We start from the raw sequence: 17,339 nt of genomic DNA, 5'->3' as shown, positions 1-17,339 counted from the left end.
CCGTAGACGCTGATGGAGGGCAGTGAGCTCCTTGCTGGAGCAGGAAGAGCTCCACGGCAGAGTCAGAGGAGAGACCTGGGTTTCTAGACCCAAAGGTGATGCAGCACCTCTGTGACTTTCCTCTCTGGGCCTCAGTTTCCCTGCTCTGTAGGTCATTTGGGAGGCTCTTTCTATTTCAAGAGCTGGTCTCACTGGCCCCCTGCTGCTGGCTGGGGTCTATCGGCAAGGCCATGTGTCCCTCTGCTGGGCCATCTGGGGCCCCGTGCCCCCGCCCCCTGCACCTGTGGTTGCCGTTGTTCCCTAGAGCCCTACTTCGGGTGCTGGTGACAGGCTTGTATTTACCATGTGAAGTGGTTCCTGAAACACCATTTATGGGCAGAAATTGTTCTCAGAGGAGCTGAATGCAGTGCCCTCCCCATGCTTCCGGGGCTCCCCCACCACCTTTTTTGGGCCAGGAGCTCAGAACAGGCACTTCCCAGCATCAGATAAGATGGGTCCTCCCACAGAGAGCTCCCCAGGCGTCACACCAGCCCTAGAGGGAAGGGGACAGGCATTTGTGGGGACACTTGAGCGTCCTCCAGCCCCATCCCTGTTGGGTTTCCCCTGGGTTCTTCCAGGCCGTGTGGGCACTTGCCCGTGTTCGGAGTTGGCCACCCTAAGTTAGTAACTGCATAAAAGTGTGCTGTGTTCCTCTGTGTCAGCACCGCGTCTCCTCTCCCAGTTCCCCTCCCCCAACTTTGGAGGGAGCCAGACATCCCTTAGAGATGGTCCCTGTCCTAGAACAGAGGAAGGTGCGGCTCAGAGAGGAACTGTGGCCTGCCTGAGGTCACACAGCAATTAGCTCTGCCTGCACACAGTGGTGATTGCATTTCCAGGGGCTCCTTCCCACAGGTCTGCTCCTCGATCCGCTCGGAGGAAACACTTGTTTCCCTTTCTATGAACAAAGCGCGGTCTTAGTTTGTTTTTGTGAACAGAGCCATGGGGAGAGGCCGCTACGAACACGAACACGGGGGCGGGTGGTTTTCTCCTGCTGCTGTAAGCCCGGGTGGCCCCAGCAGGTAGCTTTAAATCACCAGCTGCTTCGATGTGGTGTGGCTTAGTTAGGAGAGCCCGCGCTGTCAGGCTCGTGCAACTCTGCGCGGGTGTCAGGCCCTGGGGACCCCGGAGTAATTGAAAGGGGTTAGAACAGATGGATTGAATCTATCAGCAGCTTTACATGACAGCCTCTTAACATAAAGTACTTCATTACCACTCGTTTTGCCGGGGCTCCCTGCCCCAGCCACAGGGAATGCGCTAGGAGCCAGAGCCCCTTGTCCAGATGGGATTACAAGCCCGTGGCCCCATGGGCCCAGGCTTTGAACGGCCGGCTGAGGATAAATCATCAGGCTTGCACCTCCTCCCAGCAGTTCAATTAGAAACTCATGCTCTTGGCAGTGATACCCCAGAAAGCGTGCTGGGGCGCATGGTGTTGGAGTCAGGTCCCTATTGACCTCAGATGGGGCAAAACTGTGGGAAGCAGGATTTGCTGGGGGTTGGGGGCAGCAGGCTATGGGTGCCGTGAATCCCCATGGAAGGTACAGGCCAGCCTCACCAATAACGGAGTACTCTGATTTGGGCCATGGGGCAGGTGGCATGGTCCCGGGGAGAGCTTACTACCCAGAGTGCCATTCCTGGCCCCCGCTCTGACCCCACCATGAAGCCTCGTTGCCAGCACCATGTCCTGGTTCCCTCAGATTGGAAATTCTGATTCTTTTCCTGACCACCTCATGGGACTGTGGGGAGCAGGAAAGAGATGGGACCCTTTCTGTGGTTGGGCGTGTGTCTGGCAAGGCCAGGCTTTCGGGCAGTTTTTGTTTTGACCGAGGAGTATCAAAGGGTGTTATGGAACCCTTCTGGGCCAGACCTGGGTATGAGGTGTTGAGATGCGTCGCTGGGAGGACAGTTCTTTGGTGACATGAGCATAAACAGTGAGGAGGACATGTGTGCGGAGGACCCAGACACTATCCCCGCTCTGTGGGTCTGCCTGGGGTGCTCCATGAGCATCTGAGCCTTGTGGAGTCCCAGATGTACATCCTCTGCGTGAACCCTCACTGGTGTTGTGCACCCCCCGGCAGGGTTCTTGCTGTGGGGGTTAGACGTGTCTTCTCGTATAGGGCACTGTAATAGACCCTGGGAGCATTGGAATTCGGGCGGTACCTTTCTTGTCAGACTCGCTTCGGTAGTGTAGGAATTTTAAATGAAACTTGTTTTGCTTTGTTTGCTCTTAGAACAATCATATTAGGGAATTAACAATGGGAAAGCATGGCACATCCAAAGGAGCATTACAGACTCACTATGAGATGTTTTAACTTTCGTTAACACCTGTAGGCTGGTGAATCTTAAGGCCTACGGCTGCTGGTTTTACCAGGTTTCCAGACAAAGACAGTTGAGTTACTTCGATCGTGGTGGTGGAGCAAAGGAGATGGTTTTTAGGACCTGATTCCCCCATTAGTGAGAAAGAGACAGTTGAGTTACTTCGATCGTGGTGGTGGAGCAAAGGAGATGGTTTTTAGGACCTGATTCCCCCATTAGTGAGAAAGAGACAGAGAAGATGCCTCTTCCCTTAAAAAAGGAGAATTTTTTATTTTTATTTTATTTTTTTTTTTAGTAGGTTCCATGCTGGGTGTGGAGCCCGATGTGAGACTTAAACTCAGAACCCTGAGACCGAGACCTGAGCCGAGGTCAGGAGTCAAACACTTACGGGAGGACTGCGTCAGCCAGGTGCCCCCATTTAAAAAAAAAAAAAAATTTTTAATATGAATTTTGAGAAATCTTTTCTGGTCAGTCTAATTTTGTCAGCTGACATTGTAGCAGCTTTTCGCTGCCTCTGAGTGGTGGGTTGTTGTGTGGCAAGGCAAAATGCGAAAGGACCACAGACGTGGGCAAATGAAGCATTTGGAATTCAGGGGAAAGAAAGTTGCATGTGCTTCATGGCATCAAAGGTAGCTGGGTGGAGGAGGTGATACTTTCTGTGAGCTTTGGAGGATGAATAGGATTCTGACTGGGAGGAGTACAGGTTAGGGATGTGAGGGGAAGAAAACATGCCCCACTGGGACCTGCAGAGTGTGTGGGACGGCGTAACCCAAGACTCGGCTTGCTGGCCACATTCAGCAGTTTAGCCATCTCTGTGCTTTCTCCTTCTCCTCTGGGACTCCTAAGTATTCTGCATAGCCCAGCTCAAAAGCCACCTCCAGGAAGCCTTCCCAGACTTGCCTGGGTAGGGTTTGGCAGTGTTCCTTGCGCTGTGTTGCTCTGACCCCTGCCTTCTGGGCTATGATTTTCTACCTCCCTGCCTTTCCATTCAGGCTGAGAGTGCTCACCTCACAGCACAGTGCTCAGTGTGTGACTTCTGAGGATCTGAACCACAGACCTAGAGGCGGCAGGGTACATGCTTAAAGCTGATGCCATGTGTGTTTCTGATTTTCAGTGTTGACTCTGAGAACACGGCCAGGTCCATACAAGGCTCTTTGTCTCTTTGGCTGTGTGGAAGGCACATTTTTGCTATTCAGACTATCCCGACCTCCTTGGTAACCTTGTGGATGCCTCTGCTGGGTGATTGTCTGCACTTTTCTGGGATCCCCCCTCATTTACTCAGCATCAGCTCCTGGTCAAACCCCTATGGAGGGTCTCTTGTGATTCCGACAACCTGGCCTTTGACAGCACTTATTTTGTCTTTCTGGCATAATATCAAGCCATAAAACTGAGTTTCATTTGGAGGGGAGAAAAAGAATTCTTTCAGTGTCTTCGTAACACCTGTGTCCTTGATCCTGCAGTCCCAGTGTGCACGCACACGTACATGTACACAAGCGTTTCCACCCCGAAACTTCTCCGGGACCTTGTGTCTCTTCCACCATGAGAGAAGATGACCTTTCTGCTTGGGCGGGCGCAGAGGTCCAGATGGGCCCTGGCAGGATTGTGAGACTCTTCAGGGAGGCCCTTACACTGCCCCAGGTAGCGGATGGAACTTTCCTGGGACCCCCTGAGCCCCGATCATCAAGGGCCTAGTGCTCAGGAGCCCACCCCTCCCCCCAGGGCCTCCAGCCTCCATCCCCAGGATGCAGCGGGGACTGTAAATGAGCCCTCCCCACCCCCCGGCCCCCAGTCCGGGGTCACCGGGGTCCTACCAGCTGGCACCTGCTCTTCCCAGCTGAGGGAGGCTTTGCGTTTCCTGGCGGGAGATGCCAGAGTGCACTTCGATGAGGGAGCAGGGGCTGGTGTTCTAAAAAAATGGAAGTGAAATCCCGTCATTTTCCTCTTGGATACGTGGTGAGTTGTCTCAAAGGAAAAGATGATTTCTGGGAGCCTGTCATTGCACGGCTCAGTCGCTGGCAAGCCGATGCGGCCAACACAATCTGAGAAGCCAGGTCACAGGATAAAATAGCGTCATTTAAGGGGGTACAAGCCCCAGGATCATTAGAAAATGTTGGGCAGTGCCCTTGTCATGGTGGCTGTAGGAAAGAATGTGCTGTCATTTTGGTAGCTTCTCTCTGGGTTTCTGACGTGCCTTCAGGACTGCCCATGCAGTCGTGTATCCCTGGTTCAGGCATCGGTCATGGTCTCAGGAGCCAGGATGAGTGCTGGATCTCCCCGGACCTAACCGGCCCCCGGGATCCACTCGTAGCCACCGTGCGGAGGTGCCCCTCCTCGATCACTTGGCTCGTCATCCATTCCTTTGTATTTTGAGGTGTTGGGGCTGTTTTCGGCCCTCCATTTACTATGTTGCCGTTGACAATGGTATTGTGAGGTGGACTGTTTACATGCACTGGGTACGTGCACTGATGCCCAGGGGTCATTGGAGGGGTTTTAAGGGGCCTGAGCTGTGTCCCCCTATTCCTAAACCAAGAGAAGAGGTCCTGAGAGAAAGCATGGGCTCATTCTGGTTCTTCCAGGACATTCGGCTGCCATCGGTGGACAGGTGCACTCTCCGTAAGTCCTGAATAGGGACTGGCCAGAATGGAATTGGGGGCCCAGCTTCCACCGGGACCTCACAGTTTAATGGAGTGACTGGACAGAATGCAGCAAATGAGCTTCATCTACAAGCCCTGGGGAGCAAGGGGGTCCTATCAGGCCCCTGCTGGAGTCCATCCCTGGTCCCTCTCAGCCCCTGCTGCGCTGCCTCAGGCCTCTGACTCCCCCCTCACTGTGTCCTCCTGCCTCTAGCAGGGCAGCCCTGTCCACAGGGCAGTGACAGGGCCCTCCGGTCTTTTCATCCTGAGACTTTGCTGGTACCCGCCTAGTGCAGACGTTCGGGAAACCTTGAACGTCCCCGAGAGGAGTGAGGTGGGAAGAGGTTTGAGGAGGAGGGCTGGGGACTGAAGGGGTGCCGAGGGTGTAGCCTGACCTTGTGGCACCAGCCCACATTGTGGCCCCGGGCTCCATGGTGGCTTCAAAGATCAGCAGGACAAGCATTTGGTGTCACCGGTGGTGAGGCCATGCTCCTGGGTCCAACAGGGCCACCCGCTTAGTTGTAATCAAGTGTGAGGTGTGTGCGTCCCCCGGTCACCTCTGGAATCTGCTCATTAGCATCTTCTGTCATCCTTCCTGTCCCTAGCTGTGCTCCAGGACCCGTGAGGCCCAGAATGGGGCTCCCCCTCCGGTTTCCTGTGTTTTCCCCCCATTGAATACATTTGTACTTGCCGGGAGAGAATTCTAATAGGAAGGGAGTGTTTTCCTCCCACTCTGCTCCCTGGTTCTGTCCTCAGAACTTCTTCCCAGCCGTGACACTCTGCGTTCTCACCCTTGGGTTGCTGCTGAAATCAGGAAGCTGGGAATCGGACCGGGGCCGGGATGTCGTCAGGGGGAGCCTCCAGGCCTGTTGACACCATGTGCAAACACAGATGCGCAGCCCTCGGCACCGCCAACTGGGGCGACAGACGCTCCCTGCGGAGTGTCCTGGCCTACCCCATGGCTCCCCCAGCAGGTAGGGCTGACAGTCCCGGGAGGAACTTCAGAATTCTGGTAAGATCCAGCTTCTGGATTTGTAGCCTGGCTGGTGTCCAGGGGCTCTCTCCCCTTCTTACATCACAGAGCACTTTCCAGCCCTCCGCCACTGAGAATCCGCTACGCCAGCCCTCCTCTCCCCCATTCTCCGGACTCTGGGTTTGTTTACAGCAGTTACCAATGGGATCCTTCCAGGAGGCAGTTAGTTTATGAAAAGAAACATCTGGGGCTTCCCCAGCATCTTATGTTAGGATCTGAGAACACACTCAGAGGAGGGGACCAGGGGAGGTGCAGAGAAGAGGTACAGAATCCCTCCCGGATCTCCCGAGTTAACCTTTTGTGTCGTGTCGTGTGTCGTCGTCCCCCCCCAACCCCCGTTCCCAGAGACACGCCCCCCCACCCCCGTTCTCCACAGAAGGGGGGGCGTGTCTCTGGGAAAGCCGCACCCTGAGTCTGACTCTTCCCTCCTGCCCATCAGGCCCCAGGGATGCGGTGACAAGATGAAACTGCGTGGAGATTCGTGTGTGCCCCTTTCCCTCCTCTTTGCTTCTGCCTGTGACTGCCTTTTGCTTCTGCTCTTTGCAGAGGTCTGGGTTGGCACCAGGAGGGCTTGCTGGCAAGTTAGAGGGCTGCTCAGAGCACACCCCTGGGCTTGTGTTCTCCATCCTGGCTCTTTCTCACCCCACGCTGCAGGCCGGGGTGTGACCAGGTGCCCGCCGAGCCGAGCTGGCCAGAGTCAGCTGCGGCCTGCACAGTGGCTTTCTGTTCTGATTCCCAGGAGGGAGGGTCTCCTTGTCAGCAACCACCTCACGTCCCCACTAGATGGAGGGCCTGGCCTGTCGCCTTGGAGGCCCTGCCACCCTGAGGGGACGATAGATGTATTTTCTCGGCTTTCCTCGGGGACTGACTGCCACCGAGTCCTCTTGTCAGTGGTGTTGGGGAGTGACTGATATGTCCTGGGCATGACAGCTGTTAGTCACATGTGGCTGTTGGGGCCTCCGTGTGTGGCTGGTGTGACTGAGGAAGTGAAATTTTCCTGACATTTGAAAACTGACACTTGATTCGGTCATTGGAAGACTTTTAAGTGTGTTGGGAAACTACTTTTTTCAGATCAAGTGTTTCCAGTGAAAATTTAGCATCTGAGTTGACACGGATTGTGGGTATGATCTTAGTGGATTCTAGAGACCTTGGTACCAGAAGAGAATATAAAATATCTTGTTCATGATTTTATGTTGGTTGTATGGCAAAATGATAATATTTTGGATATGTTGGCTTAACATATTATTCGAATATTTTCATACACGCAAACACACCTTTTTTTCCTTATCCTTTTTAGGGTAGCTACAAGAACATTCGAAATTAATGTGTGCCTCATATTGTATTTCTACTGAATAGCTCTGTCCATGCCCTCACACCTTGGAGCCTGCTTTTGCTGAAAATGTGCTTGGCGGGCCTGTAGGGAGAAGGTTAGTGTGTCACGAGTGCTTTGCGCCACAGGATTAGATCTTAGGAGACCCACATGGTGGTGGTGGTGGTGGTGTTTGAAAGAAACAAATTTAAAAAATCATCAGTTCATAAAATAATACTTCTTGATTGCACAAGGGACACATTTCTTGTGGGAAAATTAAAAACACTGACGTGAAATACTCTGGGGAGAAGATACGTGGTTTTTCTAGCAATGGTTTGTAGCAGTGTTTCCAATGATCTTTTGCTGAGATAATCATTAGCATAAAAATACCACCTTGTTATTACTGGAGAATTCTTCGAGATGATTTCACATTGTGTCTCCTTTGTAAGCGTGAGCACCCAGTCATAGCTCTGGTGCTCCCAGACACTTGGACGGTGGGAGAGGGAAACCAGCCCGGGCTTCCAAAGGGACTGTAGCTGGTTGGACAGTGACAGCAAGTAAATCTTCCAGAAGCGGGGCTGAGTCCTTGAGTTCAGCGTGGAGGCAGAGTAGCGACTCCGTGACGGAATGTGCTTAATCTGACCTGGAGTCCTTCCTTTTGCTGGATGAGTGAGCTAGAAAGTAGATTTTGCTGATTTTATTCTCTGTGTGTGTTTTGCCCCAGGGAGAGACTGTGGAATCTTTTGGCGCGAGCATTCTGTTGAGAGACTGTTTTGTATGTGTGTTGACTTCTTCGGGGCCTGAGGCGGCTCTACAACTCATGCTTCTGTCTGGCACGGGCACTTGCCAATGAAGATGTGTTTGAGAGACCATTAGCCTCTCACATGGTGACCTGCAACCCCAGATAATAAAAACGTTCACCGGCATTGAGTGGAAAGCGGTCCGGTGTGTTTGAGTCTGCATCCGCTCCTCTCCCCCTGCCCCTAATCTGGTGTGGACAGGAACCATGGAAAGACACTGAGGGGGGAAGAGAAAATCACTTTATGTACATTTTGAAGGTATTGGCCTCTCCGGGCATGCTTGCCAAGGCTACCACTCTGATCTGACGATTTGGACATCGTTCTGGGCTGTTCAGCTGGGCCCCCACGGTGTTAGAGGACTGTGTGATTGTCCCTGTTTTCTTCCTCAGGGCTAGTTGCCATTATACAGATTACAGAGATGTTCGAGTTCACCTGGTGCAATAGAGTGACGCTGGAAAGAAGCTGTCTTGCTGGAAACACTTTTCCAAAAGGCATCAGAGAGGAGCACCTGGCTGGCTCAGTCAGTTACGCACTTGCCTTCGGCCCAGGTCATGATCCCCAGGTCCTGAGGTCTAGCCCTGAACTGGGCTCGTTCAGCAGGAAGTCTGGTTGTCCCTTGGCCCTGCTTGTGCTGTCTCTCTCACTCACTCTCTCTCAAGTAAATAAGTAACGAAATAATCTTAAAAAAAAAAAAAAAAGGCACAGGAGGCGCTTCGGTGAAAAATTTCTATAGTGACCCCTTTTGTAATCTTTTCAGACCGAGAATACTTAGGGAAACCTACCCCCTTCCTTGTCTTCTGTAAAATGAGACTTTAATCTTCCGATTGGTGAAAAGGCACGTCTGGGCGGAGAAGATGACCTGTCCTGAGAAGTGCTCTGGGAAACAGGTGCGGGGGCTCTGCACGTCAGAGCAGGCACGCTCCACTGGGGGAGCTTGTTAAAGACCCCAGACATGGGGGCATGACTGATGGCTGGTGCCTGGGCCCTTCTTTCAAAGCCCCTTGGTGTGAGGGCCAGAAGGCAGCTCATTTCCTCGAGCCTCCTTTAACGGGTGCAGATTAGCTGTGATTTATCCCCTCCCCCGGGGGCGCCGCTGCTGTAAATGAGGGAAGTCTCCTCATTTATAGCTCGTCCCAAATGCTAGGATCCTGAATCACCAGGTTATAAAGACTCCGTAGTCTCTCTCTCATCTTGGCTCTGTACTTTTTTTTAATTGCACCAGCAAACCATACAATAAACATAAAGACCTCTCTTAAAAAGAAACTTAGACCTAATCCTCTATCCTTGGCCTGCAGTAGGTCTCTCTGCATTGGCAGGCGTGATTTTTATGTGTTAGTGATCAAGGCGGAAACGTACTTAACTTGGGCTTTCCTCGTTTATTTATGTCCTAAATATTCCTTCCTATTTTAGAGGATCCTCAGACTTAGCACTTACTGGCCGCACGCTTATCCAGGGACAGACTGTAATTTTCTTAGTCATTCTTTAATTTTGTTTCCTGTTCTTAATGGTATCTTTTCCCCTTTGTTTCTGTAGGAAGTTCTCCAGCAGCTGATCGTAATGAATTTGCCCAATGTCTTGATGATTGGCAAAGACCCACTGTCTGGTGAGTGGCAGCTGCCCCCTGGGGTGCCCGGGCAGCGCCGTGGGCTCTGAGCAGCTGCTGGACACACAGCTCTGAGCCAGCTTGGTGAAAACACGGGATCGTTTGGGTGAGCTTCTGGAAGGGTGGTTTACTCCCCAGAGGCGTGAAGCCAAGAGTGTATTTTTTCCCTTACGAATGAGTCCTCCCAACCCCTGGACCCCTTGTTTGCAAGTGCAGAGGCAGGCGAGCCCACTGCTCTCTCTGGAGTTGCTGGGGGTCTCTCCGTAGTAAGTACGGAATCCACGCCATCTTACCTGTTGGCAAGAAGATCAGAGTATTTTGTGGGAACGAACGTCCCTTCCTCGGGGATCCCGACATGCTTTCATTGACCCCAAGTTGGATCTCTCCGGTATGTTCTGTCTTGTTTCAGCTTTCACACCTTCCGCTGGTCTCTGGAGACCAGCGTTGGGCAAGGTTTCTAAGTCCTGGGCTTGGACCCTCGGTGTGACTTTGAAGGACTGAAGGAAATGTCCTTCCGGACACCTTCCAGGAAAGCAGAGCTTAGTTCATACCTGCCAGCTAACTCACCGAGTGAGTTGAAGAGGGTGATGGATTTTTTTCCTGGCCACAATCGTGTGCCTTGACCCGCACTTGACGTCAGTGTGCAGGCCCCGGGACAGTGTACTCGCTGGCTGGGACTTGTTCTGGTGAGGACGTGGCTGGCGTCTGTCTCTAGCCTACTAGAATAGGTGAGGGTCCAGGAGTGCAGGAAAGGCCCCACACAAGAGTGGCTTTTACAGAAAAGACAAGCTTTCCTCTGTGGTGTCTCCTCACCCTGTTCCCACTGGCATCTGGCCCCTTTTGCCCTTTTCTTATGAGAGTAGCTGGTGTTGCCTCATGACTGAAGGAAGAGAACCCTGAGTGACCGGCCCAGGACAGTCCCCACAGAGAAGCCGTCTCTGAGTGCCGTGGCCCCAAGAGCTGCCGTCGTATCTGGAGGCACCGAGTCAGGACCACGGAGCATCAAATCACTTTGCTCGTGGCAGGTGTCCTTAGGGGCCCCGCTGGCTGGCGTGTTGCCTTGTCTCTGCGTGAGCCAAAAGGAAGAGGTTTCTTGGACCTCCCCTTGATCACTAGCACTGTGGGCCGTGAACATTCACAGCCTTGCACAGTGATGGCTTTGCAGAGGCCGCCCTGGCCCACCTGCTGGCCCACCTGCTGGCTCCTGGCAGCGAACACCCTTCCCTGCTCTGTGCGTTGGTAACAGGGAGCCCTTGGTTCGCCTTGGCCCTGGCTCTGCCTTTGGGTCATCTGGCTTTATTTCAGGGTTCCCCCAGGTTGAGGATGCCAGATGCAGCCCATTCTAGCCATAGCCCCGGGCCCCAAAGGCAGTTGGCACTCCCGTGTTTCTATGGTAACATCAGGAAAGTGGGGGGTCTGCTTTGCTGTGCAGAATTGTGCTTCCTGTCCTGATTTATTTGGCGGCTGGTTTTATAGGGGTGGGGAGAGGTGCCTGTGGGAGGTTGGTGGTTCAAACTTAGTTCCGCTATTCTGTCCGCTTTGGGGGAAGCCAGGGGTGTAAGGTGAAGAGGCAGGTGAAGCAGCAGGAAAGAAGGACGCTCCCTCCTCGAGGCTCTGGTGAGCCTACCACGTGCCGGGCATTGTGTATGTGTTAAAACATGGGAATGGGATCGTGCTTCTGGGGTGCAGCTGTGCCATCCCACTTACAGATGAGAAGACAGAGGCCCGTGGGGTCTAAGTGACAAGCCTGCGGTTACATGGCCTGTTAGCAGACCCTAGAGCCTGAGCTTCCCGCCTGTGTCACACGCAGACAGGCCAGGTTGGGCCAGGATTTGACCCTTTTGACCTACAGATGTGGCTGTGGCATATGGTTCAGCCTGACATTAAACACATCCCCCTCACCCCCCACCCACATCCAGCCATCCCGTCACCCCGTTGTGCCGTGTAATTTGCCTACCCTGCCTCTGGTGGGGTCCCTCCTCTTCCCTTTTCGTGCCCTCCCCACTCCCTTTCCTGCTGCCACCTGGAAGCCTGTCCTCCAGAGGCCCCCCCCTCCCAGCCACCTCCACACCCTGGGACACTGGCTCCAGCCTCTCCCCTAGCAGAGTCTCTCTTCCAGCCTCTGAACCACATGGGCCCAGAGGGGGCTATCTATACGCAGAGGACCCGGGTCCCCACTTCGGGTCTGGTGCAGAGCAAAAGAATCTACATGGGTATGGACACTGTGACTTGTTTTCGAAATTGCTTTATTGAGCTATAGTTTCGTGCCATCACATTCGCTCCCCCTCAGGATACAACGTAGTGATTTTTTTGTTGTAAGTGTATAGAATTGGGCAGCCTTCACCATCATTCAGGCTTAGAACATTGTGGGGCGGCTGCTTTTGAGGCTGTGACAGGTGAACGGAGTGTCCCTAGCACCGAATAGAGTCAGTACCCATCCGTCGAAAAGGTGGTGTCACCAGCTCTGACGGACAGGCCGGGAAGAGAGCGTGCATGTTGGCCTGGCAGCAAGCTCAGGGGGGCCTCCGGGCCGGCCTGACTCCCCGTGGCTTCAGCAAGCTCTGCCCGGGGGGCTGGGGCCGCCTCACCCCGCCGTCACCGCGGGGAGCTGTGAGTTGGGTGCACGCTTGGGTAGTTCTGACAGGTCCCAGGGCCTCTGAGAACAGGGGAGGTTGGCAAGGGAGGCCCGCCAGCGAGAAGACACAGAGGCATGTTTATGGAATAGTGTGTTCTGTCTTAAATTTTAAAACATAGATGAGTGAAGAGGCATTTTGGGTTTCTTTTTAAATGAAGAACAAAGCCTTTTGGTTTCTTTTTTGTGTGGTTGCCTAGAAGTGGGTTTGGGAGTTGGGAGGGGTGCTGCCTTTTCACTAATGCTGCCACACATATCTTAGGGGCAGGTCTGTGCTCTTGCTGGCTGGTGGGGGAACCGTACTGTTACTTACAACGTTTCACAGTTCGTGGTTTTGTTTGGTGGGTGGGGGCTTTTTTTTTTTTTTCTTTTTTGGCAAATGCACCTCAGTGGAGCCTGGTGCCAGGGGCGGGACAGAGCCCAGCAAAGTGTCTAGTCAGACACACATACACACACACACACACACACACACAGTGACACCCATCCCGAGACACCAAGCATTTGCCCCCAACCTCCGACCTAGGGAAGGAAGATGTCATAATTCCTACTATTAAGAGATTTTTTCTGTGTATAGAACCTGTCACACCCATTGAACAAAAGGATGTTCTCTTTTTTTTTTTTTTCTGCCTTGGGTGGGATTCAGGGACAGCTCCATGAATGTGAGGAAGAACTTCATATACTTTAAATTGCTTTTTTTTTTTTTTTTAATTTTATTTTTTATAAACATATATTTTTCCCCAGGGGTACAGGTCTGTGAATCGCCAGGTTTACACACTTCACAGCACTCACCATAGCACATACCCTCCCCAATGTCCATAACCCCACCCCCCGTCTCCCAACCCCCTCCCCCCAACAACCCTCAGTTTGTTTTGTGAGATTAAGAGTCACTTATGGTTTATCTCCCTCCCAATCCCATCTTGCTTCATTTACTTTAAATTGCTTTTTAAATCTCTCCTCAGGGGCGCCTGGGTGGCTCAGTGGGTTAAGCCGCTGCCTTCGGCTCAGGTCATGATCTTAGGGTCCTGGGATCAAGTCCCGCATCGGGCTCTCTGCTCGGCAGGGAGCCTGCTTCCCTCTCTCTCTCTCTGCCTGCCTCTCTGCCTACTTATGATCTCTCTCTGTCAAATAAATAAATAAAATCTTAAAAAAAAAAAAAAAATCTCTCCTCAGTGTCTGTCCCCGCCTGACCCCAAATCCTCTTTCTCCCTTGTCTCTTTTGTACCTTGATGGCCTCTCTGGGTTTTCTCTCTATCGGTTTTTGGTTTTACAGCGGTCTCTCAACTGGATATCAGTCCCTTGGGAGGCGTCTGTCTAGTGCCTCATTACTGTGGACCCCACGTCTTAGAGCCTTCACAGGACCCTGCTCTGAGCCCCTTGCTCACTTTTATATGACAGCTGTTGGTGGGAAAGCCTTGCGCTGGGGCTCTCAGGGCTGGGTCTTGTAGGGTGTCATGTGTTCTGCTTCTGATTGGCCAAATCCTGCTCTCCTCTCTCACCCACACTCGCTTGTCAGGCTGATGCCTCGGCTCTACCTTCCAAACACCTGAGCTCTTCTTCCCTCTTCCTGCCTCACTGCCACCCCGGTTCCAGGCACCCCTGACTTTCACCTGGCTACACACCAGAGTAGCCTTCTGCCCACCTGTCATCCCTGTCCTTGCTCCCTGCTGTCTGTCCTCTGCTCTGGTCTCCTTAGCAAGTGAGTCAGATTGTGTTACTTTACTGCCCCCTCCCTCCTGGTGCTAGGACCCGCACACGCTGGCCGGTTCCACCACCTGGCTCCCTTTTCCCAGGCACGCACGGGTCTTGGCTCAGGGGCCACCTGTGACTTCAGCCCCTCGGCCTCTGGGATCCCATCCCCTCATTCTGCTCTGCCCTCCCTTTCTCACAGTATTTATCACTCTCTGGTGTACTTGATCATTTATTTTTCATGACTGTCGCATTGTTTATCACCCCCCCACACACACACACACATACATGCACGCACGTGCGCACGCACACACACGATGTAATCTCTCATGAGGGCAAGATCTTTGGGTTTTTATTTTTCTATTGTTGCCACTATGTTCCAGATGTCTAGATCAGTGCCTGGCACATAGTAGGTGCTCAGTAAAGGACTGCTGGAGACCCACCTTCATCCTCTCTCCTGTCCCCACTTTCCTGTTCCTTCAAGCGAGCGCTCCTGAGGAGGGTTAAACACAAGCTCTCCCAGATGCGAAGGTCAGATGTCCGTGGTCAGGGTCTCGTGAGAGCTGCTCTCTGCCCAAGCCCGCGTGTGCGGCTCTGCAAGGCCCGAGGGGAGGCCCTGGAAACTGCCCTCGCCCCAATCTTGCCAGCTGCGCGTCCATTAAGTACACTGGCGTGATTTTCCAGAGTCTTTTCTGGATGTCCGCTTTGTCCGTAAAGCAAGGGAAGGTTTTGGACCAGACCTAGACCAGCTTCCCCGTCCCTTCAAGCCCTGTTTTCTCAGCAGCCAGACCTGTCACCGTGCCACACACACAAAAAACTAGATTCGCCTGTTGGGAAGCCAGGGTGGTGTTAGCAAATTAATTTCTCCGCTGAGTCATTCAACAGTCGTGCTGGGAGAGAGCATGGCTCTTCTTGCCAGGTTTGTATCCAAGTGCAGCCGTGGTATTCTGACTTGTACATGGCTGATCCCACCTCAGACATGCAGAACAGGAGGGAGGGAGCCACTGAGGTGCAGAAACCCAGCCCAGAGAGGAGAGGGAAGGCATTCAGAGGCACACAGCGTGAGGATCGCATGGAAGAGAGACGTATCTGTCACTGTGAGTTCTGCAGGGGATGCGTATGTGGGCAGGCAGAAGTGCCAGCCACCCTCCTCGTTCTTCCTGGTGCAGACACCCGGTGAGATCCCCGGGCCCTGGGAGGTCTGACCCCAGAGCCTACAGAGTGCTGCCTGCGAACACGGCTAGAGCTTTAGAGGAGAGTCTGGGGCCTTCCATTTATCCCTATTCAGTGTGCTTGCCCTTGGTCTTCGGTTTTCTCCATGTACTGGGGGTCCTAAAACGGCTTCTAGAGACACAGAAAGCACCATGAGGTGTCAGAGTGTTCTGAGCCCACAGATCCTGTGAATGTCCTTCCTCCCAGCCCATGCAGGCCTCCATTCTGATTGCTGCTCTGGCTGAGGAAACCAGAGGGCCACTTTCCAATCCGCGCCCCCCCCCACCTCCCACATAGTAGATGAGAATGACTCTATATCTTTCCTTTTCTGAGAAGGCTACCTACCCTTCAGCCAGAGCCCCCACAGAGAAGCTCAGCCTGTCCCTCTTCTCCAGCTTTTGTGTCAATGCCCACCCTCTCCCGGTGGGTCCAGGGGCCCTGGAACCAAGCAGGCTATCTGTGCTCAAGAAGCTCCCAGTCTTTGTTAGGGAAAGGACAGGAGGAAGACAGCATTGGTAACTATTAGATCTGTTCCAGGGTGAGAAGTGATGCAAGTGTACTTTCCAAAGAGTGCAGAGCAGATAATAAGCTCTGCCTAGGCAGGTCAGGAAGACTTCCTGGAGGAGGTGTTTGGCAGAGCATCAGAAAGGAAGGTGTCCTGGGATGGAGGAGATTGAGGGGGGAGAATTGTGTTGGACTCCCAGTGAAGGGCATCATACTCGGGACACAGCTGACACACATTCAAAGGCCAGAGGAAAACGGAGCTCCCTGAGACTCCCAGAATTTAACAGTGTTTGCTTGCTTTCCTGTCAGGGGTATTTTGGAAGTACTTTTTCAGATCCCATGGAAGCCTTCCCTCGTGGTCCACACTGTACTGCTCCATGTTTCAGTGGTAAACAGGGAGATTGTGCGGGGCTGGTGTGCCCATGGCAGCCAGGAAAGAGGGCCCAGAGTCTGGATTATTATGAACAATCTTCTTGTCCCCACAGACTACTGTCTTAAAGAACACAAGGGCTGGCTTCCCTCCCCTGCCATCTTCCTGCAGTCCTACCCTCCCCTCTGTCCTGTTTGGCAAGGGACATGGTGGCAAGCATCCACCGTTGGAGGTTAATGAGACATTCTTCGGTTCTTTCTCCATACTTTTTTTTTTTTTTTTTTTCAATTTCTCCCTGAGTCTGATCTTGTCTTGTATGCATATGTTTTTATTTCTGGTTTTATTATAAAAACCTCAGGTCCTTGAAATGAAGAGGGAAGAAGTAAGCGAACAAAAAGCAAAACCAACCTTGCAGCCGTCTGATTCTGTTTATGCTCCCTGTCCCCTCCTCGAGGGAACAGGCTCAGAAAATCTCCCAAACCCTATTTCGCATGGCGAGGCCATATTGTGCTCCTTGGCTTCTTTGCTGCTGGCTGGATTCAGAAATGAGTTTTTTAGTCCCATCTAGAACGTGGGGGATGGCTGGGCCCTTCATCGGCAAGCTAGCTCTTGGCTCCTCCAGGAACGTGAGGAGCTTGGCTAACACCAGGCCCAGGCAAGCGTTCCAGCATGGCCAAAGGCCGGCCTTCGGAACAGCCCGTGGGATCCGCCTGGAGACCAGCCTTTGTTTAGCAAACTTCTTAGCGATGGGCTGTACACAGAGAGGGCTCCCCTGGCTGCAGTCACCACACCATGGCTTCCAGCGGGACTGTGCCCTGTGGCCGTGGCCGTCCGCCGAGGAGGGACGAGATGTTATTTGTGAAAGGTCTTTATGGTCCCCGAGAGAATTTGGGCTTTGAGTCTTTTGTCTGGTGGTCGGGAAGGATCCTGCCTCCTGTCCTCTCCTGCCCACGCAGACCCTGGGTCTCCGGCTGAATTCTGGTGGTCGATTCTGCTTTTTCTGGTCTTCTGTGGCTGGCTGCTCAGGAGAAGTAGCTCTCACCTGCTGGGCCCGGGGAAGGGCGGGGGCGGGGGGTCCTTTTTGTTGGTGATGCCATCCGAGGGGCATGGTGGGACTGTTTTGGGTATTCTTTGTCATCTGGGAGCAGCTGCCTCCCGTTAGAGGCCTCTTGTTGCCCACGTGGTGGTGCCGGGGGGCCCAAGGG

At 53.1% G+C, this 17,339-nt stretch overlaps 1 protein-coding gene across 3 annotated transcripts in view; it reads left to right on the top strand.

Moving 5' to 3' along the window:
- Positions 1-17,339, top strand: part of CCDC88C (coiled-coil domain containing 88C) — a 122,914-nt gene that overhangs the window by 40,785 nt on the left and 64,790 nt on the right. For all 3 annotated transcript variants that reach the window (XM_032878642.1, XM_032878641.1, XM_032878643.1), the window contains exon 4: positions 9,661-9,730. In XM_032878642.1, coding sequence (XP_032734533.1) covers positions 9,661-9,730 — 70 coding nt within the window. The remainder of the gene's footprint in view (positions 1-9,660; positions 9,731-17,339) is intronic.

Source organism: Lontra canadensis, unplaced genomic scaffold (assembly GCF_010015895.1).
Source record: "Lontra canadensis isolate GAN:19392208 unplaced genomic scaffold, GSC_riverotter_1.0 scaffold64, whole genome shotgun sequence".
Lineage (NCBI taxonomy): Eukaryota > Metazoa > Chordata > Mammalia > Carnivora > Mustelidae > Lontra > Lontra canadensis.
The sequence above is the reverse complement of the archived record's forward strand: the minus strand, read 5'-3'. Positions and strand labels throughout refer to the sequence as shown.